Genomic DNA, 17,445 nt, shown 5'->3' on the forward strand with positions numbered 1-17,445 from the left:
CTGTAATTGCAGCTCAAGGAGGAGGAACAAAATATTGAGGACTTATTTTGCTGATTTACAATACATAATACTATTAGGTTAACTTGTCATTTCAGTTTGTACACATAAATGTAATAAAATGTATGTTTGGTTGTCATGATTGCTATTTGTATGATTTCTCATATTTCCATTAATTATGCATTTTACCCTTTGGGAAGATATCTATGGCATATCGTTAGGTATATCGGGTGGATTCTTTTTTTATTGGATTTCATTCACAGAGATATATATATCCCATCTAACAAATGCATTTTGAACACAATGCAGTGCGAAACACATTATTTGCAAAATTCACAAGTGATACAGTTTTTTTTTTTCCGCCACTGTAATTCAATAAATACTTATTCAGATGACATTGATGCTAATGTTTTTAAAGAATTAACGCATTTTATACATTTTGCAAAAAATTTAAATTTATATTCACCTTCTTTAATGTACGAAGCAATTCAAGGAGAACTAATATCAACTTTTCCTAATGTGGACATAATTTTAAAAATATTTTTGTCAATTGCTGTTTCAAATGCATCAGCAGAATAATCATTCTCTGTGCTTAAAAGAGTTAAGAATTATATTAGAAATTCACTTAGACAAGAAAAATTAAATAATTTGGCAATAATTTGTATTGAGAATGATATCACAAACAGGATTGATTATAATGAACTGATATATAATTTCTCAGCACAAAAAGCACGAAAAGTCCATATAAAGTAGTATAAAAATACTTAGTTTAAGTGTATACATTATTTCTGAATTATTCTTCTGGATTAGATATTTTTCTTATGTCATAATTTTTTTTTTGTTGTCACAATAAAATGAAATTGAAAATGTTCTTTATTAGTTTTTTCTTTATATGGGGTCCCCAAATTCCATTTTGCCTTGGGCCTTATGAGGGTATAATGTGCCCCTGTCTATAGCTGAGTATTCAACAATGCCAAGTCAAATGCAGAGCATTGTCAAGAATATTGACAAAGACTATTGAGATTGCATAAAAGACAAACAAAAACTGAAGTGCTGGATTTAGCAGTGCTATCAACCAGCAATGCCACTCCATCTAACAATGATGTATTCGAAGTGAGTATTAATTATGTACAATGGGGCATTTCTCCAATTGCAGAGTAGATGAGTTTAAATGATAAAGCTTCTTTTCCTTACACTGACTACTATTTACATAAGACATGCATTGAGAGTTTGAAAGGTGATTTATAAAAAGCAATTTCTGTTCTGTATGCTACATTGCGATTGTCTATGATTCGAAAATGACACAAAGAAACCAGCTGCTATAGATACACCATTGATATGCACTACATTTCCAGATGTTGACATCGACCGGATCCCTGTGTGTAATAACTGCAGAGGATCCCTTAAGAACAACACCATTCGAGAGCTATCTAATTGTCAAACAGCTTTGTCTACCCAGAAATTCCATCGCATTTACTGAAATTGGATTTAGTGACAAAGAGGCTTATTTTTCCTCGCTTACCATTCATGCAAATAAGGTGCCTGAGACACGCATATGGACAATATGGTATTCTGGGCCAAGTGATCAATGTGCCTGTTTCAATCAACATGAGGGTCCATCGCTTGCCAAGAAAGATTGACAGTGATCATTTATATAAACACACATATAAAATGCAAGAAAATACACAAGCTGAGCTATTTTATTTGGTTAGTGAGAAAGCAAGTGGTTAAAGCATAGATACTATATTTGGGCAACACGCTTCCCCATCGATTGTATCAAATCATGATATATCAGTCATTCTTTGATGACAGTCACATGGAAATTAATTTGGCTAAAGATGACATAAGTGAAGCGATTCCGATTGAGGAAAGTCTCATTGCTCAACAGCAAACGTTGTTGTGGAGTGAGGATAAAGATCTTAGAACCACCCTAGGAGAAAATAAAGTACTACAAAACTTACTGTTTGATGAGAACACAGAGGAACTGCCCTTTTACAGCATTTATTTACAGTTCATGATAGCAACAAGCAAGCTCAGACGATCTGATTGATGCAGTATTACTCCATATGATCTGCTTTACATAGCAATGAAGATAATGAGATTGAGAACAAGAGACTCTTTGGTGGTGGCTTTCAAATACATAGGTAAAGATACAAAACTGATCCATGAGCAAGTTCAATCCAAAGAATACATTAACAGCTGTATCGAAAACAATTTTGCCTTCCTAAGGACACTTCCTAACTCAACCTACTACTGGGCTCAATGTAAGCACAATCTATTCGCTATGATTAGACAGCTTGGTAAAACCAAAATGTTCTCGACTCTTGAGTGCCAATGAAACCAGCTAATGATGCTAACTCGCTAACCTTCATTTGGTATGAAATTTCCAGAAATGACGTTATTTCCGCTGTACATATATCAGCTAATGATGCTAACTCACTAACTTTGATTTGGTATATCATTTCTGAATATGACATCAAAGACATCATTTCTGCTGTACGTATATCGGATAATGAGGCTAACACTAACTTTTATTCAGAATTATGTCATTTTCATAAATGACAATGCAGAAATGAATCAAATAACATCATTTCTGCATTGCAAAATTGCAAAAAATTATTTTACTACAGTCCGAAATTTAGTAGGTGCCAAAATGTTTTCACATCAAAAACTAGGTTGTTCTTAGTATTACTTTTCATGATGTCAAAACAACATTGTTTTGACATCATGGGTGATGCCCTCTAAACCTCTTTCTTTCTCCCAGGCAACCAGGTTAATTAATAAATAATAAATAGCCTTTTACAAAACTCTTTTCTTAGTTATTTCAGTTTATGCTGCTTGTCTTCTATACAGACACTTCCGTGTATAACATCCTCTCAATTTGTAATTCCACCTCCCCTTCTCTCTCTCTCTCTCTCTCTCTCTCTCTCTCTCTCTCTCTCTCTCTTTCCAAACCAGTCTATTCACTGCGCAAATCAAAATTCAAAGTTAATGTTTACTTTTCCTCATATTCTCTTCTGCTTCTGTTCTTTGAAACAACCTACATTTTCATGTAGTTTGTTTCAAACTTACTAAAAATAACAATTTACAGAACTGAATTCAAAGTCAAGAAGAATCTTCTTAATCTTTAACCCATACATGGTACTGTGTACTATGTATGGGTTAAACATTAAGAATAATTATAAATTGAAGGATTAGAATTTGAAATTAAGTACTGTACTTATTAAGAATTAGAGCCTGTAATGTGTAGTACAGGTTCTAATTCTTAATGCATGAATAATCATTGCTGATAATCACATCAAGAATGTTACTCCCTCTTGTTGTCTCTCTAACATGTTGCTATAGAAAACGATCATCCAATAAATCCACAAAAGCCTTGCTAGTGTGCGAGTGACCAATCCACAAGTTCCAGTCAATATCTGGGAAGTTAAAATCCCCCATTATAAGACACTCTGATTTACTTGCCCACTCTGTTTCTCTGTATAACTGTTCATTGTACTCATCAGAGTCATTAGACCAATAATAAACTCCTACTCAAATGGATTGGGCAGGCTCAATGCTGATGGGATTCTTCCTCTTGGGATTTGCTGATGGGACATCAATGCTGATGGGATTCTTCCTGTCAAATAGATGTGCAGGAATATGTCTTTAGTCAGCGGGTAGTTTATTGAAGGAACATACTTCCATCTGCCATTGTCGAAGTTGATAGCTTAAATAAATTCAAGGAAGAAGTGGACAAACGTTTGGAGCGAATGGATGGGTGCAATGGGAAGGGGTTTTTTTTTTTTTTTTGTGGCTAATGCTGTATAAGCTTGCATTCTTGCATAATATGCCTCTACTAATACTAATGTTAAATCCTTTGTTGTTTGAATAACCATCAACCTATCATGTAAATATGATCCATGTTAAAAGCACCGATCTCTACTTCTTTCTACTTCCATAATTGCAAAGAGCTGACCATTTTGCTTTTATGAAATCATTTAGTCATATCATTTTTGATTACATAATATGTTTTTTTTTTTTTTGCAAGATGTAAAACTCACCTTGGATATTCATTTCTATATATCAAAGTAGGAGCAAACAGGAAGTAAATAAGCTTATTCAAATCTGGATATGGTTTGGAATTAATACTGGAATCATCTGAAAAACACAAATAGCATATTTTAGGAAAACTCGGCAATATCAAGATTTTCCACTAATAAATTTTGATTCTGAACTTTCTCATTAAACATTTTCCATCTTTATGTTTTTAAATATTCTAGTATACATGAAAAATTAACGTCCAAAAAACATTGAAATTAATCATTAACCAATAGTCAAATTTCAATATATTTACCTATCTGAAATAATAATAATAGGGAGAGTTACAGGAAGAGTGCCCAGAGTAAAGCAGACAAAAGGATATTTGATGAAAGCCAGAGTCTTCTACAGGAAAATCATACAAGAGGAGAAGACAACAGACTCCCTGATCATTTTACTGCTTTTACTCATCTGACTAAGCCATACAAACTCAGTCGGATTTTAAATGACAATGTGTCCGCAGTTTTTAAATTTTTAAAGATGATTAATATATACACACTCATTATAAATTTTTTACCTTTATACTGATTTTTATCTAGTGTTATGTCTATATACACATATATATAAAAACCTTTGATAAGGTAAATTCCAAGGAAGAAATGGACAAACGTTTGGAGCATAAAAACTTATTAAAATAAAATTTGTTTTTTGAATAAGTTTTGTAACTTATCTTTTTTGTAACTAATGTTATTTTTGTAGCTTATGTTTTATGCTTTACTTATAGTTTTTTAACTTATGTTTTTTTGAATCAAATAATTACAGTTGTTACAGTATGGCGTAACATATATCTTGAACTAGATAGTAGGTGGTATAATGTAAAACAAGATAGTATAATACATATCACTGCTTGTTATTTGTTATTATTTGGTTTTTTTAGGAGCATTAGCAGCTAAGGCCATATTGCTCCGGGGATATGCAGTGGTCATTCCCAGACCTTTCCGCATCCTCTATATTAGGTGGTCATGGGCTCAAATCCTGGTTTAATCAAGAAGTGTGTGCTATTTCAGAAACTGCTGGGAGTCATTGCGGTACAAGTAAACCCATGGGCTGTGTTAGGGTAGCTAACATAAGGAACAGGTGCATGTATACTTGCGTGTACACTAATGCTAGGAGAGTTTGGTAAATAAATTTAATGAATTTGAGGTGTTGGTCTAAAAATCAAAGGCATAAATTGTTGGGATATCAGAGACGTGGTGTCAAACAGATATAAGGAATGCAGAACTGGAATTTGAGGAATACAATGTGCACAGGAATGATAGAAAAAATAGGAAGGGAGGAGGGGATATGCTATTAGTTAAGATACATATAAAATCCAAGGAAGTGCAGCCAATCGACACTGAAGGACAGTGCAGTGTCGAGTCAGTTTGGTGTGACATAAGCACTGGGAGATCAAATTTGTAGGAGTGTGTTATAGACCTACTGACTCTGATGAGTGTAATAAGAAACTGTACAAGGAAATAGTGGGCCAGTAAATCAGAGAGTCTTATAATGAGGGATTTTAATTTCCCAGATATTGACTAGAAATTGTGGGTTAATCACTCACACGCTAGCAAGGCTTTTGTGGATTTTCGATGATTGTTTTCTACATCAGCATGTTTGGGAGGCCACTAGAGGGAGTAATACTCTTGATCTGATTATCAGTAGTGATTCTTCATGAATTAAGAATCTGCAGATAAAGGAACAACTAGGTGGCAGTGAACACAGTGTGCTCAAGTGGGATTTACTCAAAGAGGTAACTACCATCAGGGGTAAAGGGAAGGGTTTTTGTTTTTGTAAAGGTGACTACGGTGGTCTAAGACAGTATTTAAATTCTATACGGTGGGACCAACTAATGATGTTACCAACAGCAAATTCAAAATTAGAGACATTCAAAGAATTCATCTTGGAAGCTACTAGGCTTTACATACCAACTAAGAAATATTGTTCAAGGTTTAGACTTAAATGGATTTCAGAATAACTAATGAGACATGTGGCAGAGAAGAAAAATGCATGGGATACATACAAATTAACACATGACACAGAAGCCTATGATAGATATAAGCTGGTCTGTAACCAAGTCACAAAGGAGGTTAGGCAGGCAAAGGCAGATTATGAGAAATCTTTGGCAAAGGATGCAAAGAAAAATAGCAAAGAGGTCTTTACCTATGTAAACTCTAGAAGGAAAGGGATGAATCAGATTGGTCCACTGGATTTGGTGGTTCAACTGTTGATGATCCTGCTCAGGTGACTAACAAACTAAATGAGTATTTTGTATCTATATTCACACATGAGGAATTATTCAGGGAGGGGAATGCCAGAGGTGTATTCAACTCTGGCAGTAAGCTAGAGAATCTTGTAATAAATGAGAGTAAAGTGGAGGAGAAATTGTTGAAGATAAATACAAGAAAGGCACTTGGGGTGGATGGGATCTATCCAGTTATATTAAAGGAAGCAGCAAAGGAAGTAAGCAAACCCTTAGCCATAATTATGAGAGCTTCCTTGGACTCAGGGGAAGTACCCATGGACTGGAGATGTGCAAATGTGACCCCAATTCACAAAGGAGGATCAAAGGGTGACACAAGTAATTATAGACCTGTTAGTTTAACTTCTGTTCCTGGAAAATTAATGGAGGCACTGGTTAAAGAAGCACTGCAGGATCATCTAGACAAGACTTCAGTTATAGCATTAGTAGAGGCATTTGATGCAAGAAAGCAAGCTTATGAAGCACCAAAAAAAAAAAAAAAAACCACTTCCACTTCACCCCTCTGTTCGTTCAAAATATCTGTCCAGCTGAGCCTTAAACTTATTTAGGCTATCAACTTCCACGACAAGGGATGGAAGTCTGTTCCACCAGCCAACCACCCGCTGGCTAAAGGCAAATTTCCGCACATCTATCCTACATCTGTCTTTCCTCAATTTGAATTTATGCCCTCTCAGGTGATTATTCTGAGCGAGAGGAAGAATCCCATCAGCATTGAGCATGCTCAAACCATTCAAGGCTTTATACACCTCTATCAGATCACCTCGCTGGTGCCTAGTCTCCAGACACTGTAATTTGCAAAACTTAAACCTTTCTTCATAAGAGCACCCCTTTGTTCCACTCACTAATCTTGTTGCCCTTCTCTGTACTTGTTCCAGCAGCTCTACATCTTTTTGAAATGAGGCCTCCAGACTTGTATACAGTACTCTAGGTGTGGCCTGACCATTGCCTTATACAAGGGAATAATCAAATAGCTCAGACACAGCATGGTTTTGTTAAGGGGAAGTCTTGCCTGACCAATTTGATTGGATACTATGATGCAGTCACAAAAGAACTGGATGCAGGGAATAACTTTGATATTATATACTTGGATCTTAGAAAGGCTTTTGATGTTGCACATGGAAGACTGCTGCACAAATTGGAGCAGTGTGGCATTGGAGGCAAATTGCTGCTATGGATAAAGGGGTGGTTGAGGGGGAGAAGACAGAGAGTGGTAATCAATGGACACTGCTCATCGTGGACTAATGTTATTAGTGGAGTCCCTCAGGGTTCAGTATTGGGTCCATTATTGTTTTCTGTATTTATAAATGATATTGATGATGGTGTATCCAGCTTAATGTCCAAGTTTGCAGACAATACGAAGGTTGGCAGGGTTGTCAAGGACACTACTGACTCTATGCTCCTGCAACAGGATCTGGAAAGGTTGAGCAGATGGGCTGAGAGGTGGCAAATGAAGTTTAACATTGACAAATGTAAAGTACTACATATGGGAAACAGCAACCCCAGAGCAGCGTATCAACTCTGTGGTACTGCACTGACAGTGGTAGAGGATGAAAGGGACCTGGGGGTGGTTGTGCAGGCAGATATGAAGTTTTCTGAGCAGTGCAGACGGGCTGCAAGAGTAGCTCATGGTGTGTTGTCAATGATATATAGTAATTTTTCTAGCAGGGATAAGAAGGTGATTATTCCCTTGTATAAGGCAATGGTCAGACCGCACCTAGAGTACTGTATACAGGTCTGGAGGCCTCATTTCAAGAAGGATGTAGAGATGCTGGAACGAGTACAGAGAAAGGCAACAAGATTAGTGAATGGAACAAAGGAGTGCTCTTAGTGAAGAAAGGCTTACGTTTTGCAAATTACAGTGTCTGGAGACTAGGCACCAGCGAGGTGATCTAATAGAGGTGTACAAAGCCTTGAATGGTTTGAGCATGCTCAATGCTGATGAGATTCTTCCTCTTGCTCAGAATAATCACCTGAGAGGGCATAATTTCAAATTGAAGAAAGACAGATGTAGGATAGACGTGAAAAAATTTGCCTTTAGCCAGCAGGTGGTTGGTTGCTGGAATAGACTTCCATCCCTTGTCATGGAAGTTGATAGCCTAAATAAGTTTAAGTCTCAGCTGGACAGGTATTTCGAACAAACAGAGGGGTGAAGTGGAAGTGGTTATTTTTTATTTATTTATTTATTTATAATTTTTTTTTTTTGGCTGATGCTGCATAAGCTTGCTTTCTTGCATCAGATGCCTCTACTAATGCTAATGCTAATGCTAAAGTCTTGTCTGACCAATTTGATTGGATACTATGATGTGGTCTCAAAGGAACTGGATGCAGGGAATAACTTTGATATTATATACTTGGATCTTAGAAAGGCTTTTGATACTGTTGCACACGGAAGGCTGCTACACAAATTGGAGCAGCGTGGCAATGGAGGCAAATTGCTGCTATGGATAAAGGGCTGGTTGAGTGGGAGAAGATAGAGTGGTAATCAATGGACAGTGCTCTTCGTGGACTAATGTTATTAGTGGAGTCCCTGAGGGTTCATTGTTGGGTCCATTGTTGTTTTCTGTATTTATAAATGATATTGATGATGGCATATCAGGCTTAATGTCCAATTTTTCAATCGATATGACGGTTGGCAGGGTTGTTAAAGACACTAATAACAGTAAGCTTCTGCAACAGGATCTAGAAAGGTTGAGCAGATGGGATGAGAGGTGGCAAATGAAGTTTAACATTGACAAATGAAAAGTAGTACATATGGGAAGCAGTAATCCCAGAATAATGTATCAACTCTGTGGGACTACACTGACAGTGGTAGAGAATGAAAAGGACCTGGTGGTAATTGTGAAGGCAGATATGAAGTTTTCTGAGCAGTGCAGATGGTCTGCAAGAGTAGCTCATAGTGTCTTGTCAATGATATACAGGAATTTTTCCAGCAGGGATAAGGAGGTGATTATCCCCTTGTATAAGGCAATGGTCAGGCCACACCTTGAGTACTATATACAGGTCTGAAGGCCTCATTTTAAGAAGGATGTAGAGCTGTTGGAACAAGTACAGAGAAGAGCAACAAGATTAGTGAATGGAACAAAGGGTTGGTTGCTCTTACGAAGAAATGGTTAAGTTGCAGTTTACAGTGTCTGGAGACTAGGCACCTGCGAGGTGATCTGATTGAGGTATATAAAGTCTAGAATGGTTTAAGCATGCTCAACGCTGATAGGATTTTTCCTCTTGCTCAGAATAATCACCTGAGAGGGCATAAATTGAAATTGAGGAAAGACAGTTATAGGATAGATGTGCAGAAGTTTGCCTTCAGCCAGCGGGTAGTTGATTGGTGGAACAGACTTTCATCTTTTGTTGTGGAAGTTGAAAGCCTAAATAAATTTAAGGCTGAGCTGGACAGGTATTTGGAACGAATGGAGTGGTGAACTGGGATCAGGTTTTTTTTGGCTGATGCTGCATAAGCTTGCTTTCTTGCATCATATGCCTCTACTAACGCTAATATATTTTGATATATGTAGATTACTGAAAAATATTATATTTATAAATCTAATATATATATATATATATATATATATATTTTTTTTTTTTTTTTTTAAAGAAAAACTAATGTTTTTTGTGTGGCTGAAATAACCCAAGAGAGAATTCTTGTATTAATTTTTAATTTTAGACGTTCTCATTGTGGAAACTATCTCACTTGATGAAGATGCCCTAAGCATTGTGACCTTCCACCACCCTCAAAAAAGGCTCTCTGAAATTAATAAATTTTTGTTGAAAGCCTCCCTAAAAGATTATATTCAGCTAGAAAATTTCAAAAAGTATTTATAGTTTTTATATTTAATACTAAAAATTGATAGTATTAAATATTAAAATAATTCCTAAAAAAAAAATTACCAATATAATAAACTGCCCATAAGCTTATTAATCATTAATGAACAGGGAAATATACCTTGATGATCTTTGTACTTCAGAGCACAAGCAGCATTTTCCCGAACAAAAGCATGATTTTTCATTAGTATTCTGACCTACAACAAAAATAATAAGCAAGTAATCTTAAAATATTTAATTATACAGGCTACACTCAAATGTTATAAAGTATATAATAAAGAAATGAATAGTAGAAAATATCAGCTTGACAGCTTAACTTAACTTAATGATCAGGATGAAACTCCCAAGATTTCCATCACCCTCTCCTGATCTTGGAATATAAGTATTAGTAGTGGCATATGATGAAAGAAAGCAAGCCTACAAAGCATCACCCAAGACAAAAGATAAAATACTTCCCACAGCACCTGTCCATCCATCCCCTCTAATCATTTGTCTAGTTCATCCTTGAAAGTGTGTGTGGTGTGAGCAAGAGGAAGAATGGTTTGGTTTGGGTTTGGTTTTTTTATGGAGCAAAGTAGGAAGAATGGCATCAGCACTGAGCTAGCTCAATCCACTCAAATCCTTAAACACCTAAATCAGATCACATCATAAATGCATAGTCCCAGCTGCTGCAATTTGCAGAATTGAAGCTTTTTTGGTAAGACCATCCTTTTGGAACCTTCATCAATCTCATTGCCCTTCTTTGCACCCAATTTAGCAGGTCCACATTGCTAAAATGAGGCCTCCAGACCTGTATGCAATATTCAAGATAAAACATAACAGTGGGATTATCTTGTACAATGGGCTAATCACTTCCTTATCCCTGCTAGCAAAATCATCATATATCATTGACAAAACCCATGATCTGTCCTTGTAGCCTGTCTGCACTGCTCAGAGAACTTCATATTTTACTGCACAATTCCCTCCCTCCTAGGTCTTTTTTTTATTTTTCACTTCACCAAGTAATGCTATATAGCAGATACATTAATCTCACTTTATTACTACAGTATCTTGCATTTTTCAATAAAAGTAAGGTAAGGTAAGCAGTAAAAGTAAAGTAAAGTAAATTGCAGCCATTATCAACCCACTGCAGGATGGAAGCCTCCTCAACAATTGATGCTGAGGGAAATGGACCATAATCTGCCACGCTGGTCCAGTGCAGGTTGGCAGATCGACCGTATTTAGCAGTCAGGGGCTTGAACCCCGGTCTACTCAAAGAGCGTGTGCCATTGCACTCCCGCTCCTGACCACTCGGCTATGGTAAGCAGTAGCCATGATAAATCCACTGCAGGATGGAAGCCTCCTCAATGATTCATGTTAAGGGAAATGGACCATAATCTGCCATGCTGGTCAAATCGAGTTGGCAGATTGACCGTATTTAGCCGTCAGGGCTTGAACCCTGGTCTACTGCTCTTCAGATCTTGACAAACTCAGCTACAGAAGCCTTCCATTTTTAAATGTTAAACTGTATATAGGTCTGGAGGCCTCATTTTAGGAAGGAGATTGGTGAGAGCAACCCTTTGCTCTTTCTTTGTAAGAGCAAAGAGTTGCTCTTACAAAGAAATCTTGAGTTCTATAAACTGCAGTGTCTAGAGACTAGGCATCTGCAAGGTGATCTGACTGTATGAGGCTTTGAATGGTTTGAGCAAGCTCAATTTTAATGGGATTCTTCCTCTTGCTCAGATTACGCAGCTGATTGGGCATAAATTCATATTGAGGAAAGATAGTTTTAGGATAAAAGCGAACTTTGCATTTAGCTAGTGAGTGATTGATTGCTGGAAGAAACATCCATCTGTAGTTGTGGAAGTTGACAGCTTAATTAAATTCAAGGCAGAACTAGACAAGCATTTGGAGAGAATGGATGGATGAAAAGGGAAGGGTTTTTTTTTTTTTTTTTTTTTTTTCTGGCTGATGCTATATAAGCTGTCTTTCTTGCATCATATGCCTCTATTAATGCTAACGCTAATTATTTGTTAAGGCATCATAGTATCCAGAAAAGACCACCCTTTCACAAATCCATGCTGTGATAACAGTACAGGTAACCCTCATATAACACAGTAGTTTGGTTCCCACAGAATCTCGTGTAATGCAAAACCATGTTATATGGGACTAAGAACGAGTACAAAAACGGGGTTTACGTTCCAAAAGCTAACAAAAATATGCCATTTTTTTTATAACTATCGGAAACTTAATTTTTATAGTAGTAATAACTTAATATTTTAACTTTATTTTTATAATAGTAATAACTGAACAAATGTCTTAACTTACAAACTGTAATACTTATATGTGAGATAATGTACATTCATTTAATTTTCTTCCTCTTCATCGCTGCTAAGCACAATCTCTTCTGCAGCATCTAGATTTTGTATACCTTCTGCTTTCTTTAAACACCACCAACTATGCTCTTTGAAATCACAATTATTTTTTATGGTCTCAAAGAAGCACAGAACCTAACCCAGGAATCCCCCAACAATGATACGTGAAAATCAGAAAATATTTTCCAGTTAGCAAAATAAAATTAAATTTATGCTTACACTTTAAAAATATCAATTAGTACGTAATATGTTATATACTAATTGATATTTCTGTTCACTGACTTTTATTATTTTTTTTTGTTGTAAAATTAAAACTGTAAAAATGAAAAACAATTAATAACAAAGAACATGGCATGCACAGGTTGCAACAAACACATACGGAGTAATGAGTTTCTAAAATTTATTTATGTTTATTATATGATTGAATATTTCATGGAAGGGGAAACACATTTCACCATAATAACGCAAAAACCCACAGAATTCCAGCTATCGGTACTATAGCAAATACAAGAAGATCGAGTTTACTACCCATTTATAATTGATTACACTAACAGTGACCAATAAACCAAAAACTGCAAATTGATTTTTTTGTTTTATGGTAGTGACCTCCAGAAATGTGCTTTAGAAAAATACCATGAAGGAAATAACTAGCAAGTCAACAGCAGGGATTCAAAAAAAAGGAATGGAAATGTTCAAACATTACATCTAGCATAATATCAGAGTTTTCCCAGCACAAAATCACAAAAATACCGTGTTATGCAAGAATTCCAGCAATTCTCAAACCGTGTTAAAGCAAAACCTTAAAGGAGTGTTAAAGGAGTTGCCTGTATTATTGCATCTGACAACAATAAAGAATTGTGTAATGAAACAAACTTGTCATAAATTCCAGAAAACTAAATTACATGACTATTTCAGAATGGACGAATAAAATTAAGTCCATAACAGTATTATTATTCATGCATTAAGAATCTGTAGATAAAAGAACCACTAGGTGCAGTGATCATAGTGTACTGATGTGGAATTTAGTTAAAAGGAATAAATACCATTGGGGTAAAGGGAAGGGTTTTTACTTTCATAAATGAAATATGGTTGCCTGAGACAGTTTTTAAATTCTATATGGTGGGATCAACTGATGATGTTTTTAACGACAAATTCTAAATGGGAAGCATTCAAGGAATCTTGGAAGCTACTAGACTTTTTTGTACGAACTAAGAAATATCCTTCAAGGTTTAGGCCTAAATGAATGTCAGACTAATTAAAGAGACTCATGGTAGAGAAGAAAAAATGCATGGGATGCACATAAATTAAAAGGTGACACAGAAGCCTAGGTTAGAAAGCTAGTCTATAATCAAGTCACAAAGGAGGTTAGGCAGGTGAACAAAGGATGCAAAGAAAAACAACAATGATTACCATTTAGCCAGCGGGTAGTTGATTGCTAGAACAGACTTCCATCTGTTGTTGTGGAAGTTGATAGCTTAAATAAACAATAGACAAACATTTGGAATGACCGGATGGGTGAAGGAAGGGTTTTTTGTTTTTTTTTTTGACTTATGCTCTATAAGCTTGCTTTCTTGCATTGCATCATATGCCTCAACTAATACTAATGCTAACATTTCTTTACATATGTAAACTCTTGAAGAAAGGGGATGAATCAGATTGGTCCACTTGGTGTCGATGGTTTGACTGTTGTTCCAGCTCAGGTAGCTGACCAACTGAATGACTATTTTGCATCTATATTCACAGATGAGGAACACAGTACAGAAGTTTGTCTAAATCTAATATGAAGCTAAATGATGTTGAATGTAAGAAAGGAACCTGGGATGGATGAGACCTAAACAGTTGCATTAAGGGAAGCAGCAAAGGAAGTAATCAAACCTTTAGCCATAATTATGAGAGGTAAATATTGCCTTACTAATTTGATTGGATACTATGATGTGGTCACAAAGGAACTAGATGCAAAAAATAATTTTGATATCATATACTTGGATTTCAGTGGAAAGATTTTGATACTGTTGCATAAAAGGCTGCTATAGAAATTGAAGCATTATGGCATTATGAACAAGTTGCTGCTAGGGATAAAATTATGGCTGAGTGAGAGAAGACAGAAAGTATTAATCAATGGATGCTGCTCATTGTGGACTAATGTTATTAGTGGAATTCTCCAAGGTTTGATGTTTGGATCATTGTTGTTTTCTATAGTTATCAACATTATTCATGAAGGAATAACAGGTTAAATGTCTAAATTTGAAGGCGATATGAAGGAAGGTTGGCATAATTGTTAATGACAATTATGCCAACACTGCTGCAAAAAGATCTAGAAAAGTTGAATGATTTACTGAGAGGTGGCAATTGAAGTTTAAAATTGAAAAATGCAAAATACTGCATATGAGTAGCAGTAACTGCAGAGTAATATACCAACTGCGCGGTACTACACTAAGGGCAGTGAAGAATGAAAAAGACCTGGGAGTGATTGTGCAGCCAGATATGAAGTTTTCAGAATAGTTACCCCCGATATGAAGTTTTCAGAGCTGCTCTGGCAGACAGGTTGTATCCACAATTCACAAAGGGGCATGAAAGGATGACATGAGTAATTACAGACCTGTTAGTTTAACTTCTGTTCCAGGGAAAGGAATGAATGGGGTTGTGCCAAAGATATATACAGGAACTTTGTGAGCAGAGATAAGGAGATGATTAGTATAAGGTAACAGTCGGGCCACACCTTGGGTACTGCATACAAGTCTGGAGGTCTCATTTTAGGAAGGATATAGAGCTGCTGGAACAAGTACAGAGAAGGGCAACAAGATTGGTCAAGAGAACAAAGGGGTATGGGCACTCTTACCAAGAAATGCTTAAGTTCTGCAAATTCCAGCACTGGAGACTATGCACCTGTGAGGTTATCTGATTTTGGGTGTATTTGGGTTATCTGATTTGGGTCACCTCTCAGCCAATCTGCTCAACTTTTCTAGATCCTGTTGCAGTAGCATACTATCATTAGTGTCAATAACAACACTACCAACTTCTTATTGTCTGCAAACTTAGAGATTAAGACTGATATACCATCATCAGTATCATTAATAAATATAAAAAGCAAAAAAGGGCCCAACATTGAAACCTGTCGGACTCCACTAATAAAATTAGTCCACAAAGACTAGTACATTGATTACCACTCTGTCTTCTCCCATTCTGCCATCCCTTTATCCACAGCAGCAATTTTCTTCAAATGGCACAAAGCTCCAATTTGTGCAGCAGTCTTCCAGGTGCAACATTGTCAAAAGCCTTTCTAAGATCCAAATTATGATATCAAAATTGTACTTTGTACCCAGTTCCCTTGTGACCACATCATAGTACCCAATCAAACTGGTCAGACAAGACCCTTAACAAACCTATGTTGTCTCTGAATTATAACTGAAGTCTTGTCTGGATGATCCTGTACTGCTTATTGAACCAGTGCCTCCATTACTTCCCCCAGAACAGAAGTTAAATTAACAGATACAAATATGTATTATTTGTGTCAACTGTTGATCCTACTTTATGAATCGAGGTCACATTTGCACATCTCCAGTCCACGGATACCTTCAATGAGTAGATTCCACTTCTGCACACTGTGATCATTAACACCTAGTGGTTCCTTTATCTGTAGATATTTAATCCATGAAGAATCACTAGTGATAATCAGATCAAGAGTATTACTCGTTCTAGTTCTCTCCCTAACATGCTCCCTAACAATTTTGCCTCCAATTTGCTGCCAGTTATTACAAAATCATCTAACTGACTGCCAGATTTTAATATGCCACTGACATTTCGTTCGCTGAATAACTCCTCATGTGTGAATGTAGATGCAAAATACTCATTTAGTTTGTTAGCTACCTGGGAAGGATCATCAACAGTTGAACAATTGAGAGGGCGCTGACTCTCTTTAAAAGTTACAGCTGTCAGTTACAGGCTCCGCAAAAACGATAAGTGTTTGCCTTTTATTTACATGATTGTTATTTTATATTGTACTTAATACGTAGTCATATAGTTATAGTTAAGCTGGTTATTTTTTATTTTAATTTAGATAAAGAGTTTTTGTGGATTTTACTTACGATAGGTAAAACCGTTATTTCGTTCGAATTTTGCAGCGATTGTTTTTGTATATAGTGGTAGGGAATTCAAATTTTTAAATTGAGGTAGCTAGGTAGCTCTAACGCATAATTATATAGTAATACGCTTCACTGTTTCTCTTTAATAGTTTCTATTCAAATACTATTGACATTTCATTTATTGATTTTATTAATTTAAACTACCATGCCCCAAACTAGAGCAGCAAAGCAACGGGCACAAAGTGGCAGGAGTGCTGTGACTCAGGGGAGAACTGAGGGGGGCGATTCTCCAATGCATCACAGCCTAAAAAAATGTGCAACTTGTGAAATGTTTGCCAAACTCTCTGGAACGGAACATGATATTGACATGGGGGATGTCTTTGTGTGTGCGCGATGTAAGCAGTGTAAGGAAATCAGGCGACAACTCAGCGTTGTTATGGGCCTATATGAGAGTTTGAAGGACAGGGGTGGATGCTCTCGAAAGATCTAAATTGAGGGGCCCATCAGGCTCTCAGCTGCCCACATCAATGGCAGAGCTTGCACTTGGTCATCACGCAACACAGCGGCAGCCCCTAAGGCAGAATGCGCTGGTCCCATAGGAACTAGTAGTTGTTGGTGACTCTATTGTCAGGGAAACGGGGAACATGCTTTGTAAAAAGGATAGATGGAACAGGACCAGGGTATGTCTGCCAGGGGCAAAGGTTGATGACGTTGTAGAGCGGATATCATCTTTCAAGGGCACAAAAGGTGATATAGTTGTACACGTTGGCACTAATGATATTAAGAGTAGGAGACTGGCAGAATTACTCAACAAGTACAGGTCACTGTTGAAAAAAAGCCGTGAAATAGGGTTAAATTTGAAAGTGTCTGC

At 36.5% G+C, this 17,445-nt stretch overlaps 1 protein-coding gene across 1 annotated transcript in view; it reads right to left on the bottom strand.

Moving 5' to 3' along the window:
- Window positions 1–485: 485 nt before the first annotated feature.
- Window positions 486–17,445, bottom strand: part of LOC150087625 (sterol O-acyltransferase 1-like) — a 110,537-nt gene continuing 93,577 nt past the window's right edge. The window contains exons 3-5 of the mRNA XM_090369832.1: window positions 10,260–10,335; window positions 4,041–4,137; window positions 486–588 (exon numbers count right to left, since the gene is read on the bottom strand). Coding sequence (XP_090225958.1) covers window positions 486–588; window positions 4,041–4,137; window positions 10,260–10,335 — 276 coding nt within the window. The remainder of the gene's footprint in view (window positions 589–4,040; window positions 4,138–10,259; window positions 10,336–17,445) is intronic.

The sequence above is a fragment of the Mastigoproctus giganteus genome, chromosome 3 (genome assembly GCF_048544385.1).
Source record: "Mastigoproctus giganteus isolate SK-2022 chromosome 3, ASM4854438v1, whole genome shotgun sequence".
NCBI classification, from domain to species: domain Eukaryota; kingdom Metazoa; phylum Arthropoda; class Arachnida; order Uropygi; family Thelyphonidae; genus Mastigoproctus; species Mastigoproctus giganteus.